The sequence below is a fragment of the Pristiophorus japonicus genome, unplaced genomic scaffold (genome assembly GCF_044704955.1).
Source record: "Pristiophorus japonicus isolate sPriJap1 unplaced genomic scaffold, sPriJap1.hap1 HAP1_SCAFFOLD_3160, whole genome shotgun sequence".
Classification (NCBI taxonomy): Eukaryota; Metazoa; Chordata; class Chondrichthyes; family Pristiophoridae; genus Pristiophorus; species Pristiophorus japonicus.
This window is the reverse complement of record NW_027252956.1, coordinates 5,269-19,385: the sequence shown is the minus strand read 5'-3', so window position 1 is coordinate 19,385 and position 14,117 is coordinate 5,269. Positions and strand designations below refer to the sequence as shown.

General features: G+C 57.1%; 1 protein-coding gene and 1 non-coding gene across 2 annotated transcripts; both read left to right on the top strand.

Annotated features, from left to right (window-relative positions):
* Nucleotides 1-1,625: 1,625 nt before the first annotated feature.
* On the top strand, nt 1,626-13,884 carry LOC139249515 (ubiquitin-like modifier-activating enzyme 1). The gene is made up of 7 exons (XM_070872441.1): nt 1,626-1,708; nt 3,795-3,853; nt 5,346-5,514; nt 10,546-10,680; nt 11,093-11,199; nt 13,523-13,613; nt 13,720-13,884. The coding sequence occupies exons 2-7, from the start codon at nt 3,798-3,800 to the stop codon at nt 13,882-13,884; spliced, it is 723 nt and encodes a 240-aa protein (XP_070728542.1). The 5' UTR covers nt 1,626-1,708; nt 3,795-3,797.
* Nucleotides 7,601-7,733, top strand: LOC139249516 (small nucleolar RNA SNORA71). Its single transcript, XR_011591194.1, has one exon. It is a non-coding gene; the product is annotated as a small nucleolar RNA SNORA71 (small nucleolar RNA).
* Nucleotides 13,885-14,117: the final 233 nt, after the last annotated feature.

The window sequence follows — 14,117 nt, the reverse complement described above, 5'->3', positions numbered from 1 at the left end:
AAACGGAGAGAAAGGAACACAAAACCAGGAGGACGAGAAGGAAACAACAAGGAGAGACCAGGAAACAAAAGGAGCGACAGGCCCCAAACAAGGAGGCACGGAAAAACAAGGAGAGAAAGGAAAAAAAAGGCGAGCAGGAGAGACAGGCAACAAGGAGAGAAAGGACAAAGGAGACGAAAACGAGGAAAACCTTCTCACCCCTTCTCTCCCTTCCCCCCTTCTCTCCCTTCCCCCCCTTCTCTCCCTTCCCCCCCTTCTCTCCCTTCCCCCCTTCTCTCCCTTCCCCCCCTTCTCTCCCTTCCCCCCTTCTCTCCCTTCCCCCCCTTCTCTCCCTTCCCCCCCTTCTCTCCCTTCCCCCCCTTCTCTCCCTTCCCCCCCTTCTCTCCCTTCCCCCCCTTCTCTCCCTTCCCCCCCTTCTCTCCCTTCCCCCCCTTCTCTCCCTTCCCCCCCTTCTCTCCCTTCCCCCCCTTCTCTCCCTTCCCCCCCTTCTCTCCCTTCCCCCCCTTCTCTCCCTTCCCCCCCTTCTCTCCTTCCCCCCCTTCTCTCCCTTCCCCCCCTTCTCTCCCTTCCCCCCCTTCTCTCCCTTCCCCCCCTTCTCTCCCTTCCCCCCCTTCTCTCCCTTCCCCCCCTTCTCTCCCTTCCCCCCCTTCTCTCCCTTCCCCCCCTTCTCTCCCTTCCCCCCCTTCTCTCCCTTCCCCCCCTTCTCTCCCTTCCCCCCCTTCTCTCCCTTCCCCCCCTTCTCTCCCTTCCCCCCTTCTCTCCCTTCCCCCCTTCTCTCCCTTCCCCCCCTTCTCTCCCTTCCCCCCCTTCTCTCCCTTCCCCCCCTTCTCTCCCTTCCCCCCCTTCTCTCCCTTCCCCCCCTTCTCTCCCTTCCCCCCTTCTCTCCCTTCCCCCCTTCTCTCCCTTCCCCCCCTTCTCTCCCTTCCCCCCCTTCTCTCCCTTCCCCCCCTTCTCTCCCTTCCCCCCCTTCTCTCCCTTCCCCCCCTTCTCTCCCTTCCCCCCCTTCTCTCCTTCCCCCCTTCTCTCCCTTCCCCCCCTTCTCTCCCTTCCCCCCCTTTCTCTCCCTTCCCCCCCTTCTCTCCCTTCCCCCCCTTCTCTCCCTTCCCCCCCTTCTCTCCCTTCCCCCCCTTCTCTCCCTTCCCCCCCTTCTCTCCCTTCCCCCCCTTCTCTCCCTTCCCCCCCTTCTCTCCCTTCCCCCCCTTCTCTCCCTTCCCCCCCTTCTCTCCCTTCCCCCCCTTCTCTCCCTTCCCCCCCCTTCTCTCCCTTCCCCCCCTTCTCTCCCTTCCCCCCCTTCTCTCCCTTCCCCCCTTCTCTCCCTTCCCCCCCTTCTCTCCCTTCCCCCCCTTCTCTCCCTTCCCCCCCTTCTCTCCCTTCCCCCCCTTCTCTCCCTTCCCCCCCTTCTCTCCCTTCCCCCCCTTCTCTCCCTTCCCCCCCTTCTCTCCCTTCCCCCCCTTCTCTCCCTTCCCCCCCTTCTCTCCCTTCCCCCCCTTCTTCCCTCCCTCTTTCCCCCCCTTCTCTCCCTTCTTCCCTCCCTCTTTCCCCCCCTTCTTCCCCCCCTTCTCTCCCTTCTTCCCTCCCTCTTTCCCCCCCTTCTTCCCTCCCTCTTTCCCCCCCCTTCAGCTGAGGAAATGCAGGTGTCACCCCGTCCCTCAGGGAGGCTATCGCAGTGGTTGCAGCGTTGCTCCGACGAGCGAGCTGTTGGGACAGGGTACGTGCGGGAGGTGGAGACAGGGTACGTGCGGGAGGTGGAGACAGGGTACGTGCGGGAGGTGGAGACAGGGTACGTGCGGGAGGTGGAGACAGGGTACGTGCGGGAGGTGGAGACAGGGTACGTGCGGGAGGTGGAGACAGGGTACGTGCGGGAGGTGGAGACAGGGTACGTGCGGGAGGTGGAGACAGGGTACGTGCGGGAGGTGGAGACAGGGTACGTGCGGGAGGTGGAGACAGGGTACGTGCGGGAGGTGGAGACAGGGTACGTGCGGGAGGTGGAGACAGGGTACGTGCGGGAGGTGGAGACAGGGTACGTGCGGGAGGTGGAGACAGGGTACGTGCGGGAGGTGGAGACAGGGTACGTGCGGGAGGTGGAGACAGGGTACGTGCGGGAGGTGGAGACAGGGTACGTGCGGGAGGTGGAGACAGGGTACGTGCGGGAGGTGGAGACAGGGTACGTGCGGGAGGTGGAGACAGGGTACGTGCGGGAGGTGGAGACAGGGTACGTGCGGGAGGTGGAGACAGGGTACGTGCGGGAGGTGGAGACAGGGTACGTGCGGGAGGTGGAGACAGGGTACGTGCGGGAGGTGGAGACAGGGTACGTGCGGGAGGTGGAGACAGGGTACGTGCGGGAGGTGGAGACAGGGTACGTGCGGGAGGTGGAGACAGGGTACGTGCGGGAGGTGGAGACAGGGTACGTGCGGGAGGTGGAGACAGGGTACGTGCGGGAGGTGGAGACAGGGTACGTGCGGGAGGTGGAGACAGGGTACGTGCGGGAGGTGGAGACAGGGTACGTGCGGGAGGTGGAGACAGGGTACGTGCGGGAGGTGGAGACAGGGTACGTGCGGGAGGTGGAGACAGGGTACGTGCGGGAGGTGGAGACAGGGTACGTGCGGGAGGTGGAGACAGGGTACGTGCGGGAGGTGGAGACAGGGTACGTGCGGGAGGTGGAGACAGGGTACGTGCGGGAGGTGGAGACAGGGTACGTGCGGGAGGTGGAGACAGGGTACGTGCGGGAGGTGGAGACAGGGTACGTGCGGGAGGTGGAGACAGGGTACGTGCGGGAGGTGGAGACAGGGTACGTGCGGGAGGTGGAGACAGGGTACGTGCGGGAGGTGGAGACAGGGTACGTGCGGGAGGTGGAGACAGGGTACGTGCGGGAGGTGGAGACAGGGTACGTGCGGGAGGTGGAGACAGGGTACGTGCGGGAGGTGGAGACAGGGTACGTGCGGGAGGTGGAGACAGGGTACGTGCGGGAGGTGGAGACAGGGTACGTGCGGGAGGCCGCGGTGGGTGGAACGGATCGCATCTCGTGTTGGAGGACAGCACCGAGTCTCGGCACTTGCAATCTCAAGCCCTGCTCTCTCTTCATCGAAGTTTTACAGGCAGTGCCTCACCACTTTGTGTATCTGTGACGTTTCGCTTTATATCTTAGGGTTTCGCGCCCTGGATGCTGTTAGACCAATGTGTCTGTGCTGCGTTAGCTGTACCTGTCCTGGGAGTGTTTGATGGGACAGTGTAGAGGGAGCTTTACTCTGTATCTAACCCCGTGCTGTACCTGCACTGGGAGTGTTTGATGGGACAGTGTCGAGGGAGCTTTACTCTGTATCTAACCCCCTGTATCTGCCCTGGGAGTGTTTGATGGGACAGTGTAGAGGGAGCTTTACTCTGTATCTAACCCCCTGTACCTGCCCTGGGAGTGTTTGATGGGACAGTGTAGAGGGAGCTTGACTCTGTATCTAACCCCCTGTACCTGCCCTGGGAGTGTTTGATGGGACAGTGTAGAGGGAGCTTTACTCTGTATCTAACCCCCTGTACCTGCCCTGGGAGTGTTTGATGGGACAGTGTAGAGGGAGCTTTACTCTGTATCTAACCCCCTGTACCTGCCCTGGGAGTGTTTGATGGGACAGTGTAGAGGGAGCTTTACTCTGTATCTAACCCCCTGTACCTGCCCTGGGAGTGTTTGATGGGACAGTGCAGAGGGAGCTTTACTCTGTATCTAACCCCCTGTACCTGCCCTGGGAGTGTTTGATGGGACTGTGTCGCGGGCCGAGTTGGTGCTAACACGTACTGTTTTATTTCAGGGTATGGCTAAGAATGGAAACGATGCTGAGATTGACGAGGCTCTGTACTCCAGACAGCTGTAAGTGGGACTTCTTTGTTTGAACTGCTGTGTCAATGTGTGAATTCTAGACTGACGTGCCCAAATGCCGTTCCACTCGGTCAGTTAGTCGTCGGTTTAACTGCGCACCACACCGCGAAGTCTGGCATTTTCCTCGTGCGGTCTGTGTCGGGTTAGCGTGGCTGAGATCGGTTGGGCTGCCGTCAGCACGGAAACTTGTGCGAGGGAGTGAGGAAAGTATCATTGCCGTTTCCTGTTGTCTTGAGTGCCTCGTACCGTGGGGAAGTCGGGTGAAAGAGGGGCTGCAGATGTACCAGAGGGTTGACTGGCATCTGTGAGAAACCGAGTGAACCTTCTCTGAACTGCCTGCAATGCAAGTATATCCTTCCTTAAATACGGAGACCAGAACTGCACGCAGTACTCCAGGTGTGGCCTCACCAATACCCTGTATAACTGGAGCAAGACTTCCCTGCTTTTATACTCCATCCCCCTTTGCAATAAAGGCCAAGATTCCATTGGCCTTCCTGATCACTTGCTGTACCTGCATACTATCCTTTTGTGTTTCATGCACAAGGACCTCCAGGTCCCTCTGTACTGCAGCACTTTGCAATCTCTCCCCATTTGAAGAATAATTAGATTTTTTTATTCTTCCTACCAAAGTGGATAACCTCTCACTTTCCCACATTGTACTCCCATCTGCCAAATTTTTGACCACTCACTTAGTCCGTCTATATCCCTTTGTCGATCCTTTGCATCCTCCTCACACCTTGCTTTGCAGCCCATCTTGGTATCATCAGCAAATTTGGGTATATTACACTCGGTCCCTTCAAACAAGTCATTAATAATTATAACTTTTTTATTTGTATAGCACCTTTAATACAGTAAAATGTCACAAGGCACTTCACAGCAGTGTTACAGGCAAACAGATAAATTTGGCCCCGAGCCACGGAAGAAATTGAGGCAAATGATCAAACGCTTGTTTAAAGAGGCCGGTTTTAAGGAGCGTCCTAAAGGAGGAAAGAGAGGTTTAGGGAGGGAGTTCCAGAGCTTGGGGCCCAGGCAGCTGAAGGCACGGCCACCAATGGTTGAGCAGTTATGAAGGATGTTCGAGGCCAGAATTTGAGGAGCGCAGACACCTTGTGGGATTGTGAGGCTGATAAAGATTAGAGAGATAGGGAGGGCCAAGTGATTTGTAAACTTGGATGAGAATTTTGAAATCGAAGCGTTGTTTAACTGGGAGCCAATGTCGGTCAGAAATCACAGTGGTGATCTTGATTGTAAATGATATAGATTGTAAATCCATCTATCCGTAACCTTCAGGACTACGGACCAAGAGCTGGAAAGCGGGATTAGGCTGGGATGGCCGGCGCGGACACGATGGGCCAAAATGGCCATCTTCCGTGCTGTAAATTTCTCCGATTCTAAATAGCTGAGGCCCCAGCACTGATCCCTGTGTGGCCCCCCCCGCCAGTTTCTGGAAACTTACCCTCACGGTTTGTCCTTGCCCTTGCAGGTACGTCCTCGGCTACGAGGCCATGAAGCGCATGCAGAATGCCAACATTCTGATATCGGGCATGCGCGGCCTGGGGCTGGAAATCGCCAAGAACGTGATCCTGGGCGGCGTGAAGACCGTAACCATCCATGACCAGGGCGTCGCACAGTGGGTAGACCTGTCCTCCCAGGTAGGTCGTCCCCTTTCGCAAATGTGACCCAAATCGTGCCGCTCTCCCGTCGCGAGTCTGACTTGCTGTTGTCAATACTGCAAGCGGGAAAGTAGGTGACACGGTGTGGGGGTGGGGGGAGAATTAGCGCTGCCAAATACAAGGGGGAGCGGGGAGATTCATAGAATCATGGAAAATAGGTGCAGGAGGAGGCCATTCGGCTCTTCGAGCCTGCACCACCATTCAATAAGATCATGGCTGATCATTCCCTCAGTACCCCATTCCTGCTTTCTCTCCATACCCCGTAATCCCTTTAGCCGTAAGGGCCACATCTAACTCCCTTTTGAATATATCTAACGAACTGGCCTCAACAACTTTCTGCGGCAGAGAATTCCACAGGTTCACAATTCTCTGGGTGAAGAAGTTTCTCCTCATCTCGCTCCTAAATGGCCTACCTCTTATCCTTAGACTGTGACCCCTGGTTCTGGACTTCCCCAACATCGGGAACATTCTTCCTGCATCTAACCTGTCCAGTCCCGTCAGAATTGTATATGTTTCTATGAGATCCCCTCTCATTTTTCTAAATTCCAGTGAATACAGGCCCAGTCGATCCAGTCTCTCCTCATATGTCAGTCCTGCCATCCCGGGAATAAGTCTGGTGAACCTTCGCTGCACTCTCTCAATAGCAAGAACATCCTTCCTCAGATTAGGAGACCAAAACTGAACACAATATTCCAGGTGAGGCCTCACCAAGGCCCTGTACAACTGCAGTAAGACCTCCCTGCTCCTATACTCAAATCCTCTCGCTATGAAGGCCAACATACCATTTGCCTTCTTCACCGCCTGCTGTACCTGCATGGCCAACTTTCAATGACTGATGTACCATGACACCCAGGTCTCGTTGTACCTCCCATTTTCCTAATCTGACCGAGCCTGGTCACACCACGTCTCGTCCTGTGCCCACTTTTGTGCAACTTGAAATACTTGAGGGAGGTGGGTGGCGGGGACATGCGAGCCAGGGAGATGCTCCAAAGGGCTGGGGACTGTTGCTTGTTCATCAGAGGCAGCCCCAGCCCAGGACAGTGTGGAGCATCAGAACCAACAGAGACTCCCATTTCTCCAGCCTCTCTCCCCTCCCCCCCCCCCCCCCATCCCCCCATCCCCCGGAAACGTCCCTTAGCTCCCCGCAGCCAATGAAGTACTTTTTGACCTGTGCTCACTGTTGTCATGTCTGAAAAGCGGCTGCCAATTGGCGCACAGCAAGCTCCCACACACAGCGATGTGATAATGACCCGGATCGTCTGTTTTAGTGATGTTGGTCGAGGGATAAATATTGGCCCCAGGACACCGGGGAGAACTCCCCCTGCTCTTCTTCCAATAGTGGCCCCAGGATCTTTTACATCCACCCGAGAGGGCAGACGGGGCCTCGGTTTAATGTCTCATCCCGAAATACAGCCCCTCCGACAGTGCGGGGCTCCCTAAGTACCGATCCTCCGACAGTGCGGCGCTCCCTCGGTACCGCCCCTCCGACAGCGCAGTGCGGCGCTCCCTCAGTACCGCCCCTCCGACAGCGCAGTGCGGCGCTCCCTCAATACCGCCCCTCTGACAGCGCAGTGCGGCACTCCCTCAGTACCGCCCCTCCGACAGCGCAGTGCGGCGCTCCCTCGGTACCGCCCCTCCCGACAGCGCAGAGCGGTGCTCCCTCAGTACCGCCCCTCCAACAGCGCAGTGCGGCGCTCCCTCAGTACTGCCCCTCCGACAGCGCAGGGCGGCGCTCCCTCGATGTAGTGTCGGCCTATATTTGTGTGTTGGAGTCTCTGGAGCCCCCCCCCCCCCCCACCTTATGACCCAGATGCGAGGGTGCTAGCCAGTGAGTCACGACTGGCACTCAACAGTCATCAAGCTCACTGCCAGCGTCTGGCGAGATGTCGAAGCACCGGGAGGGGTGGTGGGCTGGGGTTAGGAGACCAACACCCCCGCCCCGCCCAGCAGGGTACTGAACTACCTGTGTGGGGGGGTGTTGGGGGACGCCGGCTAGAATGTGATCAGCGGGCGGGCGGAGGCTGGTATATTCTGCCACCGGCCGGGCCGAAGCTGGCGGTGGCCACCCTGCATTCGAAAGTGACTCTGGCGCTGTCCCGTGGCCTGATCATTGATGTTGCAGGAACAGTAACACACAGGTTTATTCCCGTGCTTCCTGGGGGTTGCCGTTTCCGGGGAGCCCTCGTTACTTTTGGACACGGAGCGGGCGGAAGTTCAAATCCCACCACGGCAGCTGGGCAATTGAAAATTCAGTTGCCGAAATAAATTTGGAATGAACTTCGTTCAGGGGATGTGGGCATCGCTGGCCAGGTCTGGCGTTTATTGCCCATCCCTAATTGCCCCCCTTGAGAAGGTGGTGGTGAGCCGCCTTCTTGAACCGCTGCAGTCCGTGTGGTGAAGGTGCTCCCACAGTGCTGACTTAGTCGTAGCGGTTTGGTTACAACTAAGTGGCTCGCTGCGCCACTTCAGAGGGGCAGCTAAGAGTTAAGGACCAGATTGTTGTCTTACAGTTTTATGGTCACCGTTACTGATGTAGAATTCCAGATTTATTTCATTGCCTATGTTGCCGCCATCATCATCATAGGCAGTCCCCTCGGAATTGAGGAAGACTTCCACTCTTAACACGAGTCCTTAGGTGGCTGAACAGCCCAATACGGGAGCCACAGTCCCTGTCACAGGTGGGACACACAGTGGTTGAGGGAAGGGGAGGGTGGGACTGGTTTGCCGCACGCTCCTTCCGCTGCCTGCGCTTGCTTTCTGCACGCTCTCGGCGACGAGACTCGAGGTGCTCAGCGCCCTCCCGGATGCACTTCCCCCATTTAGGGCGGACTGGTCTTTTGGGGCCGGGGACTCCCAGGTGTCGGTGGGGATGTTGCACTTTATCAGGGAGGCTTTGAGGGTGGCCCCCTGTAACGTTTCCTCTGCCCCACCTTTGGCTCGCTTGCCCGTGAAGGAGTTCCGAGTAGAGCGCTTGGCCTTGGGAGTCTCGTGTCGGGGGGCGTGCGGACGATGTGGCCCTGCCCCATACCACTACCATGAATCTACCAGATTGTCGGAAATCGGTGCGGTCGAGGCCTGCAAGACCATCAGCAGGCCGGGGCCATTAGAGGGAGCAGTGTGCAGTGACATACTGCAGGGAGCAGCGCGTGCTGCTGTGGGTGGGGGTGGGAGGGGGGAGCGAAGGAGCGGCGAGAGAATGTAGGGGGACGTGATCGGGGCCCAGGAGAGGCGCGAGTTCGGGGCCCGGAAGAGCCGAGGGCCATGGGGCAGCACGGGCCCAGCGCCCACACTGTGCGATATGTTGTGCACACTGGGTCCGTGCAGCAGAGCTGGTCTCCAGTCGTCCTGGTTAACTCTTGCCCCTGGACCAAGACACCTCTCTGTCAAGCCCCGTGTGGTGGCTGGTGTGCAACGGTCACCCCAGGTTAAAAAAAAATCCACCCACAGGCATCTTCCACCCTTCAGGATGTAGTTCGGGATCCGGAATATCATTGAAACACCCGTGAACTCATCCCTTTTGGGCCTGGAAGCAAGTCATTCTTGTTTCGAAGGACTGCCTACGATGATGATGATGTATAAGATGACTCATCGCAACTTTCTGAAGGGCAATTAGCCATGAGCAATAGATCTTGGCCAGCAACGCCCATAATCCCAAGAATGAATTCGAAGAAAAAGTGACCGCTTCAGAAGTGATTGGCGGGGGGGGGGGGGTGTGCTCGAGGTATCCCGGGGAGCTGACGGGTTCTGTCTGACCGCCACTTTCTAATGTCATCCATTGGAAGAGATTTAATGCATTAACTAACGCAGTCGCTTTCTGCGTTTGGCCCCAACTGCATACAACACTAGTTCGGCCGCAGCGAGAGCACTGCGTGCAGTTCTGGTCACCACATTACAGGGGAGGTGTGCACGAGAGAGGGTACAGAGGAGATTTACCAGGATGTTGCACTAGGGAGGGTACAGAGGAGATTTACCAGGATGTTGCACTGGAGAGGGTACAGAGGAGATTTACCAGGATGTTGCACTGGAGAGGGTACAGAGGAGATTTACCAGGATGTTGCACTAGAGAGGGTACAGAGGAGATTTACCAGGATGTTGCACTGGAGAGGGTACAGAGGAGATTTACCAGGATGTTGCACTAGAGAGGGTACAGAGGAGATTTACCAGGATGTTGCACTAGAGAGGGTACAGAGGAGATTTACCAGGATGTTGCACGAGGGAGGGTACAGAGGAGATTTACCAGGATGTTGAACTAGAGAGGGTACAGAGGAGATTTACCAGGATGTTGCACTAGAGAGGGTACAGAGGAGATTTACCAGGATGTTGCACTGGAGAGGGTACAGAGGAGATTTACCAGGATGTTGCACTAGAGAGGGTACAGAGGAGATTTACCAGGATGTTGCACTGGAGAGGGTGCAGAGGAGATTTACCAGGATGTTGCACGAGAGAGGGTACAGAGGAGATTTACCAGGATGTTGCACTAGAGAGGGTGCAGAGGAGATTTACCAGGATGTTGCACTGGAGAGGGTACAGAGGAGATTTACCAGGATGTTGCACTGGAGAGGGTACAGAGGAGATTTACCAGGATGTTGCCTGGACTGGAGAATTTTAGCTTTTTAGAAAGAGGATGTGGATTTATATAGCAGCTTTCACAACCTCGACGTCTCAAAGTGCCTTACAGCCAATGAAGTAAGAACATAAATAGGAGCAGGAGTCGGCCATTCGGCCCATCGTGTCCGCCTCGCGCCGGCCGACCAAGAGCCATCCCGGCCTAATCCCACTTTCCCGCTCTGGGTCCCTAGCCCTGTGGGATACAGCACTTCGAGCGCACGTCCAAATGTGGTGAGGGTTTCTGCCTCTACCTCCCTTTCAGGCCGTGAGTTCCCCCCCAGACCCCCACCACCCTCTGGGTGAAGACATTTCCCCTCGAAACCTCCCCCCCAATTACTTTCAATCTCTGTCCCCTGGTTGATTTCTCTTGTTTCTTCTCCCCCCCCCCCCCCCCCCCCTCAGTTCTACCTTCGAGAAGCAGACCTCGCGAAGAACCGCGCCGAGGTTTCCCAGCCCAGGCTGGCCGAGCTGAACACCTACGTGCCGGTGACGGCCTACACTGGGGAGCTGACTGAAGATTACCTGCAGCAGTTCCAGGCAAGTGACCCCTTGGGCGGGGGGGCGTCTCTCAAGGCCGAACGGTGGCAAGGGGACGGGAGGGGGAGGGGGGTCTGAAACGAACCCATTAACGCTAACGATCTGGGACGCCTCCCGAATCAGCGACCAGCCCTTTCGCAGATTCCCGCGGGGTGGCTCGGACAGGAGCCTTTGGGGCTTTCGATTAATTCTTGCCCGCTTTGCCTGCTCTTGGGGGCATGGCGCTGGCTCTCTTCGACAGCAGCAGAGCCTGGGGGGGTTAGGCAGCACCCCGCCCTGAGCGATGGTCGCCCCTCCCAGCAGCTTGTTGAGCGCCTCGTCTTCGCGGCCGGCCAGCTGCGGGCGTCTTGTTGCGTTGCCGGTCTGAGTATAACGCAAACCCTGTACCGTTTTTTTTCCCCCTCGCCCATAGGTGGTCGTGCTCACCAACTCGCCCCTCGAGGAGCAACTGAGGGTCGGGGAATTCTGCCACTGCCGAGGAATCAAGTTCATTGTGGCCGACACAAAGGGGCTGTTCGGGTGAGTGAGAGCGAGATCGCACGGTTCACGAGGCCGCTCGCGGGCAGACTTGCATTTCTGTACCGCCTTTCAGAACGACGCAGTGACAGGGGGAGGCCGTTCAGCCCCTCGAGCCTGTTACATTAGGGACAGGGGGAGGCCGTTCAGCCCCTCGAGCCTGTTACATTAGGAACAGGAGGAGGCCGTTCAGCCCCTCGAGCCTGTTACATTAGGAACAGGAGGAGGCCGTTCAGCCCCTCGAGCCTGTTACATTAGGGACAGGAGGAGGCCGTTCAGCCCCTCGAGCCTGTTACATTAGGGACAGGAGGAGGCCGTTCAGCCCCTCGAGCCTGTTACATTAGGGACAGGAGGAGGCCGTTCAGCCCCTCGAGCCTGTTACATTAGGGACAGGGGGAGGCCGTTCAGCCCCTCGAGCCTGTTACATTAGGAACAGGAGGAGGCCGTTCAGCCCCTCGAGCCTGTTACATTAGGGACAGGAGGAGGCCGTTCAGCCCCTCGAGCCTGTTGCATTAGGAACAGGAGGAGGCCGTTCAGCCCCTCAAGCCTGTTGCATTAGGGACAGGCGGAGGCCGTTCAGCCCCTCGAGCCTGTTACATTAGGGACAGGAGGAGGCCGTTCAGCCCCTCGAGCCTGTTGCATTAGGAACAGGAGGAGGCCGTACAGCCCCTCGAGCCTGTTACATTAGGGACAGGAGGAGGCCGTTCAGCCCCTCGAGCCTGTTACATTAGGGACAGGAGGAGGCCGTTCAGCCCCTCGAGCCTGTTACATTAGGGACAGGAGGAGGCCGTTCAGCCCCTCGAGCCTGTTACATTAGGAACAGGAGGAGGCCGTACAGCCCCTCGAGCCTGTTACATTAGGGACAGGAGGAGGCCGTTCAGCCCCTCGAGCCTGTTACATTAGGGACAGGAGGAGGCCGTTCAGCCCCTCGAGCCTGTTACATTAGGGACAGGAGGAGGCCGTTCAGCCCCTCGAGCCTGTTACATTAGGGACAGGAGGAGGCCGTTCAGCCCCTCGAGCCCGTTCTGCCTATTCAATGCGATCACGGCTGACCGACCTAACTCCATCCACCTGCCTTTGCCCCTTAATACCTTTGCATAACAGAAAGCTAGGTCAGCGAGTACAGGGGTGATGGGTGAGCCGGGACTCGATCCCAGATTCAAAATTAACAATTGATCTCGTCAATTGCCGTTTGCGGAAGAGAGTTCCAAATGTCTGCCACGCTGTGTGTGTAGAAATGTTTCCTGACGTCACTCCTGAAAGGTCTGGCTCTAATTTTTAGACTCTGCCCCCTAGTCCTAGACTCTCCAACCAGCGGAGGTAGTCAGTCTCTGTCTCTCGATCTACCCTGCCGTTGACATTGGACGTCCAGGGAACCCTCCCCAAGGGGAGGGATACCTGACTACTTCCTTCCTGCTACCCTTTGGGCTTCAACTTGCTGCTGAATTGAAACCGGATCTTAGAAACATGGAAAATAGGAGCAGGAGTAGGCTATTCGGCCCCTCGAGCCTGCACCATTCAATATGATCATGGCTGATCCTCTATCCCAACACCATATTCCCGCTTTCTCCCCATACCCCTTGATGCCTTTTGCGTCTAGAAATCGATCTGTCTCCCTCTTAAATATATTCAGTGACTTGGCCCCCACAGCCTCCTGTGGGAGAGAATTCCACAGGTTCACAACCCTCGGAGTGAAAACATTTCTCCTCATCTCGCTCCTAAATTTCCTACCCCGTATCCTGAGACTGTGTGAGCCCTTGTTCTAGACTTCCCAGCCCCGGGGGAAACATCCTCCCCGCATCCAGTCTGTCCAACCCCGTCAGAATTTTATACCTTTCAATGAGATCCCCTCTCATTCTTCTAAACTCCAGTGAATACAGGCCCAGTCGACCCAATCTCTCCTCATACGACAGTCCTGCCATCCCAGGAATCAGTCTGGTGAACCTTCGCTGCACTCCCTCTATGGCCAGTATATCCTTTCTTAAACGATAAGTGGTTATGGGGAGCGGGCGGGGAAGTGGACCCGAGTCCACGATCGGATCAGCAACGATCGTAATTAATGGCGGAGCAGGCTCGAGGGGGCCGTACGGCCCACACCCTGCTCCTGTTTCTTCTGTTCTTGGGTAAGTAGGCCATAAACTGCACATAATACTCCAGGATCGATTGTGGAATTCGGAGCCACACCGTCGGCAATGTGTTGAGTGCAGGTTTTATCCGACGACGTACTGGGCCCCCGAGCATTGCCCCGGGGAGATTGGCGACCGGCGGCGGCACTTTTGCTAAAACCCTTGCCCGTGTTTTTGTCCCCGCCCCCACCCACACACAGGCAACTCTTCTGCGACTTCGGCGAGGAGATGATCGTGTTGGACAGCAATGGGGAGCAGCCGTTGAGCGCCATGATCTCGATGATCACCAAGGTAAGCGCCGTTGCCGTGCAGCCGCTCTCCCTCGCTTCCCGCAACCTCCCCTCCCCTCGCCCGCCGCGCGTGAGCTCACTCCCGTCTGTCTGTCTGTCTGTTCCAGGACAACCCCGGGGTGGTGACCTGTCTGGACGAAGCCCGACACGGCTTCGAGAGCGGCGACTTTGTGACGTTCACCGAGGTCCAAGGGATGAAGGACCTCAACCAATGCGATCCGGTGGAGATCAAAGTGCTCGGTCAGTATTTCACCGCATCCTGGACTGGTTAAAGGAAACCGAGAAACAGAGAAAATAGGTGCAGGAGCAGGCCATTCGGCCCTTCGAGCCTGCACCACCATTCAATAAGATCACGGCTGATCATTCCCTCAGTACCCCATTCCTGCTTTCTCTCCATACCCCTTGATCCCTTTAGCCGTAAGGGCCACATCTAACTCCCTTTTGAATATATCTAACGAACTGGCCCCAACAACTCTCTGTGGTAGAGAATTCCACAGGTTCACAA

What these genes read in the sequence shown, in the direction of transcription:
- LOC139249515 (XM_070872441.1), top strand. Translation starts at nt 3,798, where the DNA reads ATGGCTAAGAATGGAAACGATGCTGAGATTGACGAGGCTCTGTACTCC. An exon ending in ATTACCTGCAGCAGTTCCAG is followed by an intron (nt 10,681 to 11,092) that starts GCAAGTGACCCC and finishes CCTCGCCCATAG; the next exon opens with GTGGTCGTGCTCACCAACTC. An exon ending in TGATCTCGATGATCACCAAG is followed by an intron (nt 13,614 to 13,719) that starts GTAAGCGCCGTT and finishes TGTCTGTTCCAG; the next exon opens with GACAACCCCGGGGTGGTGAC.